Consider the following 21,491-nt stretch of genomic DNA (forward strand, 5'->3'; position numbering starts at 1 on the left):
TCTTCAAGCGAAACCGCTCGCAAGTATTTTTACAACTCGTTTCCGCTCCGTTGTTCGTTCGGTTATCGAATTCGCTGCCCGACCGCTCCGGTCGGACTTCATCAGACGAACTACGAGTGCGGCCTCAACGCATTGCGATTCGAGCGGACGCGCTTCATACGATCAATCGACCAGAATTGTCAAAGTTTATTTTGTATTATTTTATATAATAAAACTGGGATCGTGTTCGAGTGGTGCTCGCGCTTGAACTGGCGAGCATTGGCCTCCCAGCGCCTCGACGAACGTCGACGCTTATTAGGAAGGAAACGGAGGACCGATCCCACGAGAAACCAAAGCGACGATCATCTTCCTTTCACGACCAACCCCGCGCTCATTGCTGAGCCGTCCCGGCCTCTTGCTCGCTTCGCCAAGGAGCGAACAAAATATTGCTGGTCCTTCGAGCCGGATCGGGGAGTAGAAGAAGAGAGCACATCGAGAAGCCGAGTTCCGCCAGTCTGCATCCATGGAACGACAAGGACGATTACAGCATCAATTAAACGCCGCTCTCGACAACTTCAAGAAGCTAGGACGCAACAAATGGACGCCTGCGGTCACACGATCCAGGATCCAAACACTGAAGGAAATCTGGCTGCAGTTCCTCGATGGGCACGCCGTCCTGGAAAAGACGATCCCGCCGGACCGCCGGGCGCAGATCGTTTACTTCACCGACGACGTATTTGACGCTACCGAGGAGAAGTACAACATCACGCTGGATTACATGGCTGAGGTATTGGAGGAGCTGGAACCCCCTGTAAGCCCGAACCAATCTATTAACGCATCGTATGCTCGGCACGCGCCGTCTGCGTTGTCTCAAGCGCATCTGCCGCCGATTCAGCTCGCGCCGTTCGACGGGACGCTGACGGACTGGGAACCGCGACATTCCGCGATCGATTTTCCGCGATCATCATCGAAAATAAAGAATTAAATGATTTCTCGCGCATGCATTATCTGTCGTCTTGCTTGCGGGGTCGCGCGTCGGATTGCATAGCGAATCTCACGATCGCCGCCGATAACTTCAAAGTTGCTTGGGACGCAGTAAAGGCACGCTATGACAACAAGCGACGGTTGATTTCCGTTCACATGTCAACCTTGTTGAGTCTGCCGACGCTCTCGCGCGAGTCCGTTTCTGACCTCCAGTCGCTTCGCGGACAAATCACCGTGACTGTAGCCGCGCTGAGAAATCTGCAGCGATCGAACGAACAATTGTGGAACGATATTCTCGTGCATATCGGCTCGCGAAGCTTGGATCCGGTCACGCGAAAGGCGTGGAACTTGCGAACTACCGAAAATTCTGACCCGCCGACCTTCGACGAATTCGAACGGTTTCTTGCCTCGCGCATCCGGGCGCTCGAGGAATTCTCGAGCGGAGATAGAACTCAAGCGAGCGCTAAAGCCGTTCCGATATCGCGCGTTCATCTCGCAATCGATGCGCCGGCCGCGAAATCGCGCTGCCCGCTGTGTAAGGCTGGTCATTACTTCAGTGCGTGTCCGATCTTTGTCCGCGGGAGCTCGCAGCAGCGACGAGAGCTAGTAAAGAAGCACCGGCGATGCTTCAATTGTCTCAGCGCTAATCACGCCGCGCATGAGTGCAAAAGTAAATATTCGTGCCGCACATGTTCGCAACGACATCATTCGCTGCTTCACGCTGCTGCGGATTCCAGTGGCGGCACTGCCGAATCGCACGCTGCGACGGAGGTGCGTGAGTCGTCCGCCGGATCTCGAGCGGAGGTTCACGCGTTGCTCGCTTCGAACGACCGGACTCGGTCCGCTCGCGTTCTCTTGGCCACTGCGTGGGTGACGGTCCGGGCGTCGTGCGGTCGATCGGTGACCGTTCGCGCTCTGCTCGATCAGGGATCCGAGATGACTTTTGCTTCCGAGAAGCTTGCTAAAGCGTTGCGCGCGAAAAGACTCCGTCGTCCGGTCGCCGTCTCCGCTGTGGGATGCGTCAACGCGGGGACTTTCCGGCATGCGATCGAGATCATCGTCTCGCCTCGAGGAGCGGAAACTCCTGCGTTGCTCACCGCCGCGCTAATATTGCGATCGCTCACGACGTATGCTCCGCATTGCGAAGTGGATGCGTCGTGCTTGACGCATCTCGCGGATCTGCGCTGGGCCGACCCGAATCCGCTCAGCTCGGATCCAATCGATTTGATCATCGGGGCGGATCTCTATAGCGATATTGTTCGCGAGGGCCTTCGCCGAGGAGGCGACGGTCAACTCATGGCGCAGAACTCGGTGTTCGGGTGGTTTATATCAGGTCCGATCACCCGGGCTTCTGCGCCTAGGGTGCGGGCGTGCGCGCTCGCTACTCAGGCGTCGAGCGTAGTAATTTCGGCGCATCATTGTAAGGCCGAGATTTCACTCGAGGATGAAATGAGGAGATTTTGGGAAGTCGAGGAGGTTCCGCGAGCCGTCGAGCGGACGCCCGATGACGAGCGGTGCGAGAGACACTTCGTCTCGACGCATTCGCGAACGGTGGAAGGTCGATACGTCGTCCGCTTGCCGTTTCGCAGCGGACCGCCGATCGATATCGGATCCTCGCGCTCGCGCGCCGTGCGATGCCTTGCCGCACTTACGCGTCGTTTACAAACAAAGCCGGAACAAAGACGAGCATATGACGAGTTTTTGCGCGAATACGAACTCAGCGGACACATGAGACGCGCACCGGAGATTTCAGACGCGTCTTCGCAAGTCGCATACATACCGCATCACCCAGTCTTTCGTTCTCATAGCGCCACGACAAAATTGCGTGTAGTTTTTAACGCATCGAGTCCGACGACTAACGGCTCGAGTTTAAACGACCATTTGATCGCCGGGCCAAAGCTGCAGACCGACTTATCGTCCGTACTGCTGCGATGGCGTAATTTCAAATACGCGTGTTCGGCCGACATCGAAAAAATGTATCGACAAATTCAGCTCGATCTCCGCGATGTCGACTATCAGAGGATCTTGTGGCACCCGGCGCCGGATGACGAGCCGCGTGAATATCAATTAATGACCGTGACTTACGGCATGTCCTGTGCTCCGTTTCTTGCGTTGCGAGTCCTTCAGCAATTGAGGATTGATGACGGAGGCGATTTCCCTCTCGCCGCTCCGCTCTTGAAAAACAACATTTATGTCGACGATGTACTATTCGGGAGCGACGACGTCGGGCAGACGATCGAAATCCGGAATCAGCTCACAGCATTGCTACGGCGAGGCGGCTTCGAACTTCGTAAATGGTCCGGGAATTCAGCCGCACTTCTCGCAGACCTCGATGAGGCGAATCATGGACTCGCGTGCACCAGATCACTCGCGATTGATGAGAGCGTAAAGATTCTCGGGATCACTTGGACGCCCGCGGGAGACAATTTTCAAATCAGCGTGTCGTTGCCAGCTTGCGTCCCCGAGAGCAAGCGCTCCATTTTATCGACTATCGCCAAACTGTACGATCCACTCGGATGGGTCACTCCGATCACGATCAGCGCCAAAATCTTTATGCAGCACTTGTGGCGACGGCAACTTGAATGGGACGACCCGATTCCCGAGATGCTGGCGTCGCGCTGACGGGCAATATTCTCGAATCTATCCGCCTTGGATGGACTACGCATTCCGCGATGGACCGGATTCGGGCGCGACATTCGACGCGCGGAGCTGCATGGATTCGCGGACGCGTCTAACTCCGCGTACTCTGCCGTTGTTTATTTGCGACTAACAACGCACTCAGGTCAAGTGATCATCACATTGCTCACCGGCAAATCACGCGTCGCTCCATTGCAGCCAATGAGCATCCCGCGTCTCGAACTTTCGGCCGCCGTGCTCCTCTCGCGTCTCGTCGAATTCGTGCGGACGGCAGGAGGTTACGACAATGCAACATGCTGCTGTTGGTCTGACTCGACGGTCATGTTGTCGTGGCTGGCGGCGCACCCATCACGATGGAGGACCTTCGTCGCGAATCGGGTGGCGGAGGTGCACGCGCGCCTCCCGCGCGTTCAATGGCGGCATGTTCCGACGGCCGACAATCCCGCTGATTGCACGTCGCGCGGGTTGCTCGGCCTGGAAATTCTCAAGCACGATCTCTGGTGGCGAGGCCCGTCGTGGTTGACGTCGCCGCCAAACGCTTGGCCATCCTTCGGGGATGCCTCGGCTGCGGAGGCGCTGAGCGAGGAAAGGGTCGTGACGCACCTCGCCACTGAACCCGCATCGCTCAACTCGCTGCTCCTCGAGCGCTATTCTTCGTAGCCAAAGTTGGTTCGCGTTACCGCGTACATCATGCGCTTTATCGCGCGATGTCGTCGCCGTCTTACGGGAGATTCATCCGGTGAGCCGGCGGGCCCGGGCGTCACGGCGGGCGAGTGTTCGGGGGCGCGTACGCGATTATTGAAGCAGATCCAAGCTGCGTTGTTCCCAAAGGAACTGCACAGGCTTGCGAATCGCTTGGAATTACCGTCGAAGAGCTCGATTCTCGCGCTTCGACCGTTTCTCGATGAGGAGGGTCTTCTCCGCGTCGGCGGTCGGATATCGCGCGCTCCCCTGCCTTGGACTCGGCGTCATCCGATTCTGCTCGCGTCGCATCGTATCACGAAACAGATCGTCGATCATGCTCACGTACGTGGGCTACACGCCGGCGTGCAGCTAACCCTGAGCATCGTTCGGCGCGACTTTTGGGTGATTCGGGGTCGGGGCGTTGTGCGGGAGCAAATACACCGCTGCGTGGTGTGCGCTCGCGAGCGCGCCGCCGTGCCATCCCAGATTATGGCGGACCTCCCACGTGTCCGAGTCTCAGCTCCGGCTCGCTGTTTCGCACATTGCGGCGTCGATTATGCCGGGCCAGTTCTCGTGCGTGCCTCTGCAGGACGAGGTATAGCGACGCGGAAGGCGTACATCGCTCTATTCATATGTTTAGCCTCTCGCGCCGTGCACCTGGAGCTCGTACGCGATTACTCGACTCGGGCATTTTTGAAAGCGTTTTCTCGGTTCGCCGCTCGTCGGGGAATACCCAACACCGTTTACTCGGATAACGGCACCAATTTCGTCGGAGCCGATCGTGAGCTGACCGTGGCCTATCGGGCAGCGCTCCGCGACCCGAACTTTCTAAGTTCCACCGCGCTCGACGGAGTCAACTGGAGATTCATCCCTCCAGCCGCGCCACATTTCGGGGGGTTGTGGGAGGCCGGCATTAAGAGCGTCAAGCACCACGTGCGTCGCGTACTGCGGAGCTACACTCTGACCTTCGAGGAGTACGCTACTCTGCTCTGTCAGATTGAGGCGTGTCTTAACTCAAGACCGATCGCGCCGATTTCCGACTCGCTCGATGACTACGAGCCGCTCACGCCCGGTCATCTGCTCGTCGGGTCCGACCTCGGTCTGCCTCCGTCGCCGTCGACTCTCCACATATCGGAGAACCGGTTGACCCGGTGGCAACTCGTGCGGCAGCTGACCGAGCGTTTTTGGCGGGTGTGGTATCACGACTATGTGAACACTCTACAACAACGAGGAAAATGGAGGAAGGTGCAGCCGTCTATCCAGGTCGGAAAAATGGTCTTGATCCGCAATACCACCTTGCCGCCGTGCAAGTGGGAGTTGGGGCGAGTGACGCAGTGTCACCCCGGTCCCGACGGGCTCACTCGGGTGGTTACCGTCCGCACCGCCAACTCCACCCTTCAAAGGCCTATCGTAAAGATTTGCCTGCTGCCGGTCCACTGCGAGACCGAGTAGGGACCAACGGAATTCGAAACAAGCGTTTCAAGGTGGGCGGAATGTTTGCGATCCGTCCAAGGCGCCGCTCTTTGTGTCGACAAAATCGAGGATTCTCGATATCACGAGACATCCTGCGTGACTCGCACGTGAGAACGCCGTGCATGTTTGCTATCGAGCACCGCGTTGTTATTGTCACGTTTGGTCCGCATGTGACCGCCAAATATGGTCACGTTTTCGACAAGAGCGGTTACCAATCTTCTCCGAGCGACGGAAAAAACTAAAAACAATGTAAGATCGAAGTGACGAACGTTTTTCGGCTCCTCGCTTCGAACAGAATCTTTCTTCAAGCGAAACCGCTCGCAAGTATTTTTACAACTCGTTTCCGCTCCGTTGTTCGTTCGGTTATCGAATTCGCTGCCCGACCGCTCCGGTCGGACCTCATCAGACGAACTACGAGTGCGGCCTCAACGCATTGCGATTCGAGCGGACGCGCTTCATACGATCAATCGACCAGAATTGTCAAAGTTTATTTTGTATTATTTTATATAATAAAACTGGGATCGTGTTCGAGTGGTGCTCGCGCTTGAACTGGCGAGCATTGGCCTCCCAGCGCCTCGACGAACGTCGACGCTTATTAGGAAGGAAACGGAGGACCGATCCCACGAGAAACCAAAGCGACGATCATCTTCCTTTCACGACCAACCCCGCGCTCATTGCTGAGCCGTCCCGGCCTCTTGCTCGCTTCGCCAAGGAGCGAACACGATTCAAACATCTCGAGATAAATGCCGACATCGAAATGATAACTGTGGTAAACTGGCGTGGTCGTCTCGTTTGCACATTTTTTCTATAATTTCTCTCTTCAGTACCATCGTAGCTTTGATTGTGTATATGTCGATTGCGTATGGTAACACTGAAAATTTCGATCGCGACATGGAAAGTGCACACGACGGTGTCGCTACGAACGATGCTCTTGAGCGCGCTCCTAATACTGCTCGGAGCGAAATAAGCGATACTGACAGGGGCAAAGAACAGAACAAGGAGTTTGAGGGTGCCCCTGTTTCGCGTTCCAGTTTCGTAGCTACCGATTTGGACGAACGTGAAGGTGTGAGCAACCGTAAGGATACAAACGCGCATGGCGACGAGAGCGCAGATTTTGAAGCGGAGGAAAGAAAGTTACTTCTAGCGCTGAGAAAAGCGCAGAGTGATGCGATGAGAAAGATGCCAATTGGAGTGAGAAAGCGACTGTAGATTTCAGCGGCAAAGTGTACGACAACATGGCGATGTAAACAGCGATACTGTTCTGAATGCTGACATTGTGACACTCCACGCGGCAAATGTAAAGTTGGTTGAGGCCACAACGATGATGATAGAAATATTAAATAGTGTTTGAGCCATAGCGAAGGTCGTAATGAGCCAACTAGAATCATTTTGAACGTGTCTTACGGACGAGATGAGATACTTTTGTAACACAATAATTCGTCTAAGTCGAATATGTTATTCCGCCCGTATTTCGATATCTCTTCACATAAAACGAGAGCGACAGACTAATGAAAATATCGACGACTTAGACTTGATGATTGCGAAGAAGTAGCCAAAAATTACAACGAAACACAAATAGGCGCATGTGTTCAGACAAAACTTGGCAAGACCAGAGACAGTTAATGCTAAAATTAAAATATACGCGCGACCCCCGATCCCTTCGAATGAAACGACTTTTCCATCAACATCTCTTTCACACGTACAGATTGGCAACCTACCGTTCCCTCTCGCACTCTGCGCCGAATCGGAACACTCGCATCTCCTCTATCATAGAACAGTCAAGAAGTACAATAGAGTCACGGATTACTGCTCTATACTCCGATACTTGCGTTAACATATATAGAATGGGCGATTTTTTGCGCGGGCTCACGTTGTCGACCGGCGCGACTCGATAGAACGAAACGTGAGCGACCGCGATGCGAAAAATATATGCCGGGACTGCCTACCATATGGGGCAGTTCTGAAGTCACGCTTCTCGTTATGGCCATGAGTGAATAAGTTGAGAGAGAGAGAGAGAGAGAGAGAGAGAGAGAGAGAGAGAAAATGCACAACATGTCTTTGCAAGTCACGAATAAGTGTAAAAAGAGGCCTAAGGAGGTTCATCGTTGGTGGTATCAGCGGGCTATACGTGCGCGTCGTCTCGTCCCAGGGCAATGCCGTCGAATCGAATACGAACGGCAATCCATCGAGAAACCACTGCGTGAATTGCGAATCGTGTACGCGATAGGACGTGATTTCGACAGAGAACTGTTGATGCGTTCGTTATTCGCGGAAGAGACATTGCGCTATCGCGATAGGCAGTATTCAGACCAATTTGGGCAACTGTCTCACAGATGCGCGGATCCTGCAAGCCAGTGTCAGGGAGGAACCGAATGCCTAATTGGCACATTATCCATCGGATCCGAGCACAAATACGTTCTCCAATGCGCCTCCTTGTACTTTTCATATTTCTATAACATCGAGAAAGTCTATCGCGTGTCGGACGTGGCGTTACGTCGCGCAGGTTACTCGTCAACGGAATATCGAAATGCGCGACTATTCGGCGCTTGGTTAGATGCGAATACGCGAAAACTTTATATCGTGCGATCCAACCAATGTGGAGCGTGGCGTTCTGTTGGCCGAAGGTATCCGAGACGATCGAATAGCTGTAAACGATGAACCTGCAAAGTCGCTACATGACCGATCATCGTATTGGAATGATAATCTATATTCGTCGCAATGTGACCGACGAGTGGCGTCGATTATGGCTTTCATTATGAGTATCGAACGCTTGATTCACGATGATCTGAAACATGCGTCAAACGAACGAACGCTCGCTGAAATGATATTCGCTGATAAAAAGGAATTGCGCGGTAGGTGCGAAACTCGAGCTATTGTATCGTCAACTGTGACAAAGCAAACGAAAAGTCGTAGGGGCGCTGTAACGCCGCCTTTAATGATAAAAGATTTATCAACGAAAGAAACCTACGACTTCCTGTGAGGAGTCGCGATTACTAAGGTCAGATGGTGTTTGTATACAGCAGAAGGTGCAAATCGAACAATGAATTCTACGCAAACATCTCGAGATGAACGCGGTCATCTAAATAGCGACCGTGATAAACCGGTGTGGTCGTCTCGTTTGATCATTCTTTCTATAATTTTGCTTCTCGGTATCGTCGTAATTTTGATTGTACATATATCAATCACGCATGATAACTCGGCTCAAGATCAAATTCGTATGTACATTAAGCAACTGTCTAAAATGAACTCGCGTCTCGTAAATTGGGTACGATTTTGGAAGAATAGCGAATACGCACGCCATTATGCGAACGCTGAAAATTTCGATCGCAACAAGCAAAATGCGCACTACAATATCGCTTCGGACGAGCAAGGAAGTGTGAGCAATCGTATCGATATTACTGTGCATGGCGACGCAAAAGACAGCATGAACTACGTAAATCAGAGCTGGCCACGATCTGCACATTTCGGGCGAAATTCAGTAGGTAACGCCTACCGTCTCCCTCGCACTGCTCCGGGCTCAGCGGCCGGGGCGACAGTCGCGGTACACTCAAGCCCGTCACTGTATAAGAAATCAGCTGGGGCGTCACATTATCATTAAAATTGTTTCTTCGTTTAATAATCACGTTAAAATATATGTTTATGCATTACATATGTATGTATGTATGCATATATATATATATATATATATATATGTATGTATTAAACACGTGAGCATATATATTTTAAAGTAATTATTAAACGAGGAAACAATTTTAATGATAATGTGACGCCTCAGCTGATTTCTTATACAGCGACGGGCCTGAGTATACCGCGATCGTCACCCCGGCCGCTGAGCACGGAGCGGTGCGAGGGGGACGGTAGGCGTCACCTACTGAATTTCATCCGAAATGTGCAGATCGTGGCTAGCTCTGACGTAAACAATGAAATTTCTCGCGCGAGCGCAGATCTCAGCGGCCACATGAGCATAGATCTCAGCAGCGATAAAAGCTACGTAAATGACGAAACTCCTCGCATTGACTTGAACGCATATCTCAACGGCGACAAAAGCGCAGATCTCAATGACGACATGAGCGCAAATCTCAGCGACGATAAGAGCTACGTAAATAATGAAACTCCCCGCATTGACGCGAGCGCAGATTTCAGCAGCGGCAAGAGTGCAGATCTCAACGGCGACATGAGCGCAGACCTCAGCGACGATAAGAGCTACGTGAATGACGAAACTCCTCGCATTGACTTGAACACATATCTCAACGGCGACAAGAGCGCAGATCTCAACGGCGACATAAGCATAGATCTCAGCGACGATAAGAGCTACGTAAATAACGAAATTCCCCGCATTGAAGCGAGCGCAGATCTCAATGGCGACAAGAGTACAGATTTTAACGGCGACAAAAAGCATATATTTCAACGGCGGCAAAAGCGTAGTTCTCAGCGGCGACAAGAGCATATTTCTAAGCAGCGACAAGAACGCATATTGGCGTGACAGTGGTAAAGTTGCATGGATATCGCTTCGGACGAACATGGAGGTGTGAGTAACCGTATGGATACAAACGAGCATAGCGACGAGAGCGCAGATTTTGAAGCGGAGGGAAGAAAGTTAGTTCTAGCACTGAGAAGAGCGCAGAGTGATGCGATGAGAAATGCGCCAATTAGAGTGGAAAGGCGACTGTAGATTTCAGCGGCAAAGTGTACGACAACGTTGGCGATGTAAACAGCGATACTGTTCTGAATGCTGACATTGTGACACTCCACGCGGCAAATGTAAAGTTGGTTGAGGCCACAAATGTAGACAACGACGACGATGATAGAAATATTAAATAGTACTTTAGCTGTAGCGAAGGTCGTAATAAGCCAACTAGAACTTGAACTTGCCGGACGAGATGAGGTATCTGCTGAAATTTTTCCAGTTGAAAATGCTGATACGTTAAACAGAAATATAGAAGATGGGCAATGCAGGCGATCACCATCAGACACATCGTCGTCTAGATTGAATAGTGCTAAGAGAAAACGTAGACATATCAAAAGTAATCGTTTTATTGGTTAATATGGTACACTGGATTCTTATTTATTTTTATTCGAGTCGTATAATATGGGAAAGAGATTTTCGTTGTCCAGCCCGTTCGATTACATCAGGCGAAGCATTATATAGCTGCGATATCACGCTTACATTACGGTCCAATGAAATTCGACGATTGCAAGAACTGAGCATGTGATGCCATTCAAAAAGCGTCCAATAACTTCGGCCTCCTATTCGCAAAGTAGAAAGTAATCATAAGCGTTGCCTGTCCAATATAGTTTGACCAGAATGATTGTACGATATGGCCACGTTAGCAGTGGTAACGTAAGTTCCATTATTTCTCTTAATTTATAGCGTATCTGCAATCTGTAACAACAAGGTGCACAATAAAATACGATTGAAAAAAAATATCGCAATTAAATTCTTACCGAGCAACTCAATACGATGGCGAGTTCATGATGTAGCAATCTGTCAAACCTATTGTATAGAAACTATTGTTCTATGAACAGTAGACTCAAACGTAGAACTGTACCTCAGATATCATTTACTGTCAGGATGATTGTCGTTCGACAGTACACCATTGATGCGTGCGTAGTTGATCAGGCATCATTGACGGGTAGCTAGAATGCATGGTTCATCTGTAACTTGGTTTGTTACGGCGTATCTCACTGGACGTGACGAACGATAAAATAATTAATGAGCGCTGATAAATAATCAGAAACACTACGTTAAATCAAAAAACTATTTCAGACAAAAGTTGTTTGGTTTAAAGAGGGAACATGAGATAGCGATAGCATTTTTTTATAGGTGGCGTCACTTTCGAGATATTTATTGATTATTAATTTTCTTAAGTGTAAATCCCAATTTTTTACTATATCGTCTTTTCCTACCAATTAATTTGAACAACTTTCATTAGAAATATTTTTTCATTTACCTAATATTTTTTTAGATATTTAAGGATAACTCTTTCAACATTTAACTTATGATATATCGTTAATTACTTGTCGGAAGAAAAAGTGATATTAAACTTTGTTATTCCATTTAGTCTCTAGAATATATTGTTACAATAGTGCCCTAATTTTTTATTAACTTATCGACCTTCGGAAATTTCTAAATCATCAAATTAATAAAAAATTAGGGCACTATTGTAGCAATATATTCTAGAGACTAAATAGAATAAAAAAGTCTAATACCACTTTTCCTTCTGACAAATAGTTAGCGATATATCATAAGTTAAATGTTGAAAGCGTTTTCCTTAAATATTAAAAAAAATATTAGACAAATAGAAAAATGTTTCCGACAAAAGTTGTTAAAATTAGTTCGTAAAAAAGATAATACAATAAAAAATTAGGATTTCCATTAAAAAAATAATTATTAGTTAATATCTTGAAAGTGACGCCATCTGTAAACAAAACACTATCACTGTCTTATGTCTCATTTGAAATTATACAACTTTTGTCTGAAACATTTTCTCCGAAAATGTCGCCTTTACAAAAAGAGCGTGGAAGGGAGATTCGAATGACAGCGTCCATTTATACGGGAGCTGATGTAGCGGCCATTTATACGGGAGCGTGAAGCTGAAGAAGTTATCAAGCTTTTCTTAAATATCTCAGAAAATATTAGGCAAATAGAAAAATGTTTCAGACAAAAGTTGTTAAAGTTAATTCGTAGAAAAAGATGATAAAATAAAAAATTGGGGTTTCCACTTAAGAAAAGCAATGATCAGTGAATATTTCGAAAATAGTGTCATCTATAAACAAAACACTATCGCTGTCTTAAGTCCCCTTTGAAATTGTACAACTTTTGTCCGAAACATTTGCCCCTAAAATGTCGCATTTACAAAAAAATCAGGTGGTACAGGTGGTCAGTGACACCACATATATTATACGTTACAGCACATTTTGCATAAAAAGAGAACACCTTCAACTATTAAATCGAAAATAATTCTATCAAATCGAAAATCTAGACTGTCTCCAGCTAATTTAGCTAATACACGAGTTTGCAATAGCTTCAAAGTCAATAGCGCAAAGGTTTCCCAGGCCATTCGATTATCGGATGATAGATGCTCGGATTAGAACAGGTTCCCCGGATTTTAGACGAAAACTAACGACTGCATTATGTTCAGCAGGTCAAAATCCTCTGCAAATGATATGTTTTGTCCGTATTTCCCACGATGAGATAAAATCGACCCTTTTTACCCATTATTCTTTTCAAAGGTTCATATTTCAATAAAAATTAGGGCACTATCGTAGCAATATATTTTAGAGACCAAATAGAGTAAAAAAGTCTAGTATCACTTTTTCTTCCGACAAATAGTTAGCGAAATATCGTTGGTTAAATGTTGAAAAAAGTTTTTCTTAAATATCTCAAAAAATATTAGGCAGATGAAACAGCAGACTTCATAAGAACAAGTCCCAGCTCACCATATTTACATATTTTAATTGTTGTATAAACAAAAGTATATTTCAAGCCGTCAATATAATTAAAAATTATTATTTTTAATATAAAGATTTTAAATAAATTGTTGCAATCATAATATAATGATTTATTAATATAACAAATTTATTAATATAACATAATATATAGTCTGATTTATTTTACTTTTGACTATCAAAAACTAAAAATGTTTTCTGTCTCCGAAAATACATTAATTAGCCTGAAATAACTTATTACAAGCTGAGCGCAATGTTTTTACTATATTTTTTATGAATTTTTATCATTTGTCATTTTGCAATAATTTTAAATGTATCAACGTGCCCCAGATATTAATTATCCTCGATTTCCCCTACCTTTTCAGCCCGGCGCCAGGCAATTGCTTCTGCGTGCACAAGTACATACGTCATATTTCTGGAAAGTTGTTGATGATGTTGCAACCTGAAAAAAAGGAGCGGGGGAGGGATAAAGATATTCATTATAAAGTATCTATTGTAGTTTATTTTTTGACAATTTTGCAGCGAGTATGTATCACATGTCAAATATGCTGCGTCAAATACGAATTATAAATTTACGAAAAGAATGTGTTGCATTCGCTCATTTTCGAGACGCTACATTCATTCTTCGCAACCGTGTTCGCGAAAGTAGATCCGTTGTAATTTGAAAACTCAAAATTTATAGCGAACCGTACGTTGTGCTTTCGATTTAAATACGATTTTCGCGGTGCCTGTTAGGTTTCTTCACCTTCAAATTCGTGTGTAGCATCTGGTACTTGATAAAAATCTTTTAGCTTAGAATTGAACAATGATACGAAGCGCTCACTGTTCATGTCGCAATTCGACGCTTCTGGAACAGTAAGTGTATCACATCCCTGAAACGATTTTTTGTTGCTGCTGTTCCAAAAGCGCCGCTACTTTACGCTGTGAAGAAGGAAGCGTCTCGTACAATATTTTTTTTATTGTCTTCTCATTATGTTTAGCGTGTATTGTGCCGCATCGCACTGGATAACGATCGGGCGACTTCAGTGTTACGTCGTAAAACAATGTGCCGTTAGATTTACGCGCTAGACTAAGTATTCCTAAGTTTGCCAGAAAAACAGGTGTGACCAGTACGCAAAAGCCGTCATTACGAACACAAAGTATAGTATACTTTTGACTCGCATCAAACAGCTGGTCGCGCAACATTTTGATCGGCTCTACGGTCCAATGACAAATGTTAAAATGTAGTGTACGGACAATTTTTTGAATAATCGCAACAGCATCTACGGACAAACGATTTGGTTTTTTTTAATAACGCGGCAGTGCGAGCTATTCCGCATGACAAAATGGTAAATGAAAATGGCAATTCGTTTAATATGTTTTGCGATTATTCCTTTATCGTTTCTTGCAATAATGACGACCATTTGTCCTTCGTTCGCTTTAAGCGCTTCACTCTCATGTAATCGATTGTTTGCAAGTCTTTATTATAACACGACATGCTAGGTTCTCTGCTACATATATTGACAATGCCTTCGGGTGACAATTCATAGGTTATAAGTTTAGGTGTTTGCATCTCGATACTTACAGAATTTGATACATCAAAACCGACTCTATTAATCAAGCACCAGGGCACAACGTGACTAAATTGGCACAATAGATTGTCTAGAAGTTCTTGACAATGTTCCCGATTAGATTAGGATGAAGAGATCGCACTCACTTGCTGCAAGGCATCCCCGTGGCATGCGCGTCGATATTTGTCCAGGTGCGCTTCGATGTAAGCTTCGGACTCTGCATTCGGACACTTAACGATCACTGCTTCACTCAACATTCCCCAAGAACGAGCGTTGTTATGCGAAGAGACGACAGCCATATCTTCTACGGGTACGTTGAAAAAAGGTCACTTGCTTCCGTCACTTGTGGAATGTCTATAACATTTTACGCACTGAACTCGTTCGAGATTTTCATTGGATGTAATACCTAATTGCTTCATCCAACTTGTCGTACTGTTGTCCAAATTAACGTAGTTCAAATTATCACACACTTGCGGAGGTTGTGCCGCTTGTAGCTGCAATGACGGCCTCAGCTCACTCACTGGCGTAATCGATGTCTCTGATGGATACGGATATTCTGGTACAGATGTTGTTGAGTGCAGCACTTGCTCTGGTCGTCCTTGAGGAGGTGGTGTTCCGTACCTAAAATTAGGCGACGCAAACTGTTCGACTGACAATGATGTCTCGGCTAACGATAAAAATGACGCCAATGGTATTTCAGCCTCTTTATTCTGCGAAGCGACCCGAAATTCGTACGCTTCGCGCTTCAGCAAAATAGATATGTTATCGGCTAATAAAGGGTTTTTCAACAAGGGCGGGTCGATGTTGCAATGGAATAAAACAAGCTGTGTATGAGGTATTAACGAAATTCTTTTTTTATTTGAAAGGCCCATGTATGCCATTATGTGTGGAATATAACATCGTTCAAATGTCCGCCGCAGCTTCTCACAGTAGCACGGATCCGAGTGGTCCAATTTTCAATGATTCTACCGCATAGATCCGGCTGAATTTGAGCGATGGCTTGGGTTATGTTGACTTTAAGGGCATCGGTCGATTGCGGCTTATTGGCATAGACCTACGACTTCAAAAAACCCCACAAGAAAATGTCTAGCGGGGTCAAATCGCATGATCTTGGTGGCCAATTCACGTCACCTCTGCGAGAGATAACCATACCCTCAAATCGTTCATGCAGAATGTCCATCGTGGCGTCCGCTGTGTGGCACGTAGCGCCGTCCTGCTGGAACCACATGTCGTCCACGTCCATATCGTTCAATTTGGGTCAAAAGAAATTGGTTATCATCGTTCTGTAGCGCTCGCCATTGACGGTGATGGCCTCACCAACGTCGTTTTCGAAAAAGTACGGACCAATGACGCCGCCGGCCCAAAATCCGCACCAAACAGTACTTTTTTGTGCAGTAACTTTTTGTGGATGCATTGCTACCTGTTGAACCTCGTGTGGGTTGGCGTCGTGCCATATACGGCAATTATGCTTGTTAACATAGCCATTCATCCAAAAATGCGCCTCGTCGCTAAAGATGATTTTTCGGCCAAAATTGGGGTCCTCTTCCAAATGCTTCGAAGCCCAGTCAGCGAACAAACGGCGTTGTCTATGGTCATTAACTTTGAGCTTCTGGGCCAGTTGGATCTTGTACGGGTGCAGGCCCAAGTCCCGACGCAAAATTCGCCAAGTTGAAGTCTGCGAAAGGCCGAGTTCTTGTGCACGGCGAGGAATTCTCGACGAGGCGACTGCCTCGGGTTCTCCTGCACATTTTCACTTACAGCGGCGATGTTCTCGGCCGATCTGGCGTTCCTTTGACGTACGGGTATTGGTTGACCGTTTACCGAATCGGTTATCTCGAATTTGGCGACCAAACGTTGGAGAGTCGACTTTGAAGGGCCACCGCGTCTGCCGTAAAATGGGCGCAACGCGTGCAACGTTTGCACTAACGAACACTCATTTTGATAATAAAGTTTTATCATTTGAACGTGCTGCTCAATCGTGTAACTTGTCATGGTGATTTGGCATCAGTGACTGAATAATAAACAACAGGCTAGACAGACGCCGCCAAAACAACATGGCCGCCACAGGCTGCCAACATCGACCCGCACCAATTGAAAAACCCTGTATATCATCATTTGAGCATGCGACAGACTTAGATTCGGTAGAGTCGAGCATAACGTTGGAACTAAAGTTACTCTGCTGCTCAGTTGGCATCACCGTTTCAATAGTGACTTCTTGAATCAACGCATCCACATTAGTAATATTTTCACATTTACGTAAATTGTCAGTTGTATCCTCCATGGCAATCGCTGATATGATTTTTTCCACCGCTGTTACATTATTTTCTTTTTTATTTTCAGAAAGCATGAAATTGCCATCATACCCCCGATAACACACCTTCTCTAGATGCTCTATATTCGTGATGTTTGGTAAATTGCAGTCCGTTTGTTCTTGTGGCGCTTTGTTATCGAGTGAAGCCGGAATTGTCTTGTGTTCAAAAGTTTCAGTTTCTTAGCACGTGAGCGCCTATTTTCGTCGCCGCTTCGACGTCGCCGTTTAATGTAACGAGTGTTGTATCGCTGTATACTTTAATACGCTTGAAGTTGGAACTGAAGTCATTTACCACTTTGCATAAGTTGCAATTGTGAGTCTCCATTGATATTTCACGAAAATCATGGAAGTCTTCTCGCGAAAAATATTGTAACATTTCATAGCGAATATTAAGTTTATTGTTTATTTGGCTCAATTCCTCATATGCGCTCGTACACTCGTTTGACGTATCGTCGTGATGTTCGCGTATCCATCGAGCCCTAGGTGATGTGTCTGTTTTATCGAAGACATTACTGTGTCCTTCGTACATTGAAAATATAACGGCACCAACGATTTTTTTCGATGTTGCTCGGGAACAAACATTTTTTCTGACGAGTGGTTAACACTGATTGACACGTACGCGCAACTTGTATTCAACACTCGCGATTGCTATCTTGTTTCGAAGTGACCCGACTCCTTCGAGAGAACGTTTGGATGTGACTGAATTTCACCCTTGTGCGCGTCGCCAAACTGAAAGACAATATCTCCCTCGGATCTTCAAATGACGTTTCAGGTTATTTCGAATGATCCGTTCGGCGTTGGGTTAGGGTAGGAGATACCCTCCCCCGTGGACGCCACCTTGTCGTGATGGGGGAGCTTGCGGTGAAGTATAGGGCTGTACCGGCGGGGGTTTCGGCCCCTGGCAAGTTCTACCACGCCGGGGTGGCCTGTACGGAGGGACCTTACTAAGAACGTCCTAATACTCCTGGATGTGCCGCTGCCTCCAGGTTTTACCCAGGGACTGGAGGGTCGCACTTGTGCAGCCAAAAAGTCCCTACAGCGCGGGAAAAGTGGGCTCGTTAGCCTAGTGAAGACAGCCGGTTTAGGGGAAGGAAAACCCGTGTGTGTGGGGGCACGTAAAATCCCCACAATATATGGAATAATGTCACACAAGGAGATAAACGTCCCGGGACTCGGACCCGGGAAACGTAGGGAAGGGGAGTATCGTCCCGGCATCCCCCCCGTCTTCATCTTGCGACGGGCTGGGCGATGTGTGCCAGGCGGGCACATCGTCGGAAATGGCTACCGCCCGAAGGGAGGTGCTTGAGGGGAGACCAGGGACGAGCCGGTATGGCTCGCTCCCGGGCCTCGTCATCAAAGGCATCAAAGAAGAGGAAGAGGAAGGAGAAGACATCCGCCTCCCAGTTATGAAGGAATAGGGAGATGCACTTCCCTCCGCTTGAAGGCGGTGATGCCCCACATACGGGGGGGAGTGCAGCCCCCTATGGACGCGAGGGTGGGACGGCTGGCCTGTCAGTCTCGCAAATATGGGAGCGGCACTTCCTGGGGGAGGAGTTCCCTGTAGACGAGGGCGGATATGCCTCTTCGTCCGGGGCAGCTCCTTTCCAGGACGCGCGCGAGGGGGGTGCCGGCGAGGGCAAGAGGCGCTTCCAGTGGGGGATTCCGCGCGTGCGGAGACCCATAAACCTGGCCACCGAAGCTCTCGGGAGTATGAATTATCTCCGGGAGCTTCGGGTAGAGCCGGAAAGGAAAACAACACAGGGCTGCAAGGGGAGACCCCTTGCAGCCCTGAATGACTTTACCCACACCTGTCTCGAAAATATCGAGTGGGTGTTGGGGGATTATGAGAGGATAGCGAGGGAGGGGGAGCCTGATGGACGTTTTGGGGCCTTGGAGATCCAAATCCGGGGACTCAAGACGGAAATCGTCTGCATAGGGCGGATGCTGGAGAGAATTCTTCCCTCTCTGGCGTCCGCAGCTGCGGGCAGCGGGGCCGCCCCCTCACCCCCCTCCACGGCAACCGGCGGCCGCTGGGGAGGGGCGCGAAGATGGGTGGACGACGGTGTCCGCCCGTAAGGTTAAGGGAAAGGAGGCAGTCCAGGCCTCCTCCTCCTAAGAAGGAAGAGGGCGCGGCCAAGGCAGTACCCCTTCCCAAGGGTGGGAAGACCGGGGGAGGGGTCCCAAAGAAGGGGCTCCCTACCTGTTAAGAAGCCGCAGTTGAGGAACCCCCCGCGTAGCTCAGTCGTTACGGTGACTGCGTTGCCGAGAGGTTCTATTAAGGAAATAATGGCGCGGGCCAGGCAACAGGTCGATCTGAAAGAGGTTGACCTGGCCAATTTAAGGTAAAACGTGCCAGGAATGGGGAGTTATCCTGGAGATCCCTGGTCAGGGCGGCAAGGAGAAGGTCGAACGCCTGGCTAGGAATCTTCAGAACATATTATGCGAGGATGCTGTAGTCGCCAGGCCGGCGAGGAGGGCTGAGCTCCGCCTCGACGGCCTGGACGATTCGGTCTCCATGCTGATAGTGAGGGCTGCGGTCCAGAAACTAACGGGTTGCCCCCCGGACGACCTCCAAACCGGAGAGGTCAGGAGGTCGACAGGGGGACTGGGGATTGTTTGGATCAGGTGCCCGCTGACGCCGGCACAGAAGTTGGTGGCAGCCAGGGGACTGGTTGCAGGCTGGTCTCGGGCAAAAGTGAGTACTGGAGGAACGGCCCCTCCAGTGCTACAAGTACCTGAGATATGGCCATATGGCGGTTTCAAGTGCGGAGGGGCCGGGCACGTGGCGAGAGGATGCACCTCTGAGATGAGGTGCATCCTCTCGCCACTCCTCTGACATTGCACGCCGGTGCTCCGGCAGTCAGAGGGGCAAGACCTCATACCGTGGGAGTTTCCGTTCCTAAGGGCACTGCACGCCGGTGCTCCGGTAGCCCGAAGGGACGGGCCACATTCGGGTCTGCACACCGTGGAGGTTTGGGACCTTCCACGGTACCCGAGGTAGCAGGGGGGATCCGGGCCACTCGGACGTATTCCGAGGTCGGGGCCGGGTCCCCCGGGGTGGGCCCGGGGGATGGGGATCGCAACCCATCCCTAAACCCATCCCCTGGGCGGAGTGGTATTGCTGGGGGGGTATTGCCGTGGGGGAGTCCCGGAGGATTGCGATTCCGGTGACCGAACTCCTTCCACGGGGCCCCTCGCGTGGCGACGCTTCTGGCGGTACCGCGGAGATCGGAGGCCGGGGACCCCCGAAACCGGCTCACCTCCCAGCAATGGGGGCTGGGGCGGGAGTAGGGGGCTGGAGTCCAGTGCCCGGGATACCTTCTCCCCGGGCCCGTGACATAGACCGGTTCCCTGGGCGAACTCAGGGACACCACGGGGTTTTCCCGTAGTGCGGGCATGCACGGCCGGTCGAACCGCCAGAAGTGGAGGGTTCAAACGGACCATAGATGAATTGAATAAAAAAAAAGAAGAGGAGGAAGAAGGGGAAAGGTTTTTCGGGAAGCTCGGAAGGGAGCTGTACGGATAGGATGTCAGCTGGGGTAGCTCCGGTGGATCCGGCGCCATCAACCTGCTCGGGGATGGGTGACCGGAAGGTGTCCCCGAGGATTGTGATTCAGAAGATGTCTCCGGAGGAGTACGAAAGACACTTCCCGAAACTCGGAGATCCGCGATATCAAGCGGATGACGGGGAGGAGGAAGAGGGAATGATGGGGATGCTGCAGGCCTCACAGGAGTCTGTGGCTTCTACGGTGCGGATATCATCCGTAGTATACCCTGGCGAGGAGACGAAAATCTCGGGTGATTTATGCTATTCAGCTAAAAATTCCGAGAAATGGAGGGAGTTTACAATGGAACAGTTTAAGGACTGGATAGAGTTGGAGGATGATGAAGGGAAGGAACAATTAAGGGAATTAGCGAAGGATATCATGTGACATATCAAGAATGTGACGGATAAGGGACAGGAATTGCACCGAGAGAGGGCCAAACTGAGGACTGAATTACGGATCACCCAATACTACCTGGAGCAATTGCTGCTAGGTGTTGGTGAACTAGAAAGGAGAGAAAAAGTGTGGAAGGACAAATATGAGAAATCGGAAACGAAGGTCAAGTCTTCTATGGAAGAAATAAAGGGACTTCAAGCACAGGTGGAGGAGTGCAGGGAAGAGATTACGGTAACCAGATGGAGGCCTGAAACGAAGTCAGTGGCTATCGTAACCAGTGAGGCCAGGGAATGGCACTTAAGGAGGGAGGTTTCGGTGCAAACCGAGGAGGAGGAAGAAAGGATGGAGGGAATAGAAGAGGAGAGGAGGGAACGCAGACCTATGGCAGAGGTCTCTGTTCAAACGGAGGAGGAATGGAGTACATCAGAGTAGGGGATTTGGGGAAGAGAGGATGTGACGAGGGTCACCACATCTACGCAAATA

At 49.0% G+C, this 21,491-nt stretch overlaps 1 protein-coding gene across 1 annotated transcript; it reads left to right on the top strand.

Annotated features, from left to right (window-relative positions):
* The first annotated feature begins 4,773 nt into the window (after nucleotides 1-4,773).
* LOC112589893 (uncharacterized) lies at nucleotides 4,774-5,736 on the top strand. The gene has a single exon (XM_025304778.1). It carries the CDS (start codon nucleotides 4,774-4,776, stop codon nucleotides 5,734-5,736), a length of 963 nt encoding a protein of 320 aa, XP_025160563.1.
* The last annotated feature ends 15,755 nt before the right edge of the window (nucleotides 5,737-21,491 follow it).

Source organism: Harpegnathos saltator, unplaced genomic scaffold (genome assembly GCF_003227715.2).
Source record: "Harpegnathos saltator strain DR-91 unplaced genomic scaffold, Hsal_v8.6 scaffold65, whole genome shotgun sequence".
Taxonomy (NCBI): domain Eukaryota; kingdom Metazoa; phylum Arthropoda; class Insecta; order Hymenoptera; family Formicidae; genus Harpegnathos; species Harpegnathos saltator.

Bases quoted from the DNA above. Each gene is read 5' to 3' on its own strand.
- LOC112589893 (XM_025304778.1), top strand. From the start codon at position 4,774: ATGGCGGACCTCCCACGTGTCCGAGTCTCAGCTCCGGCTCGCTGTTTC.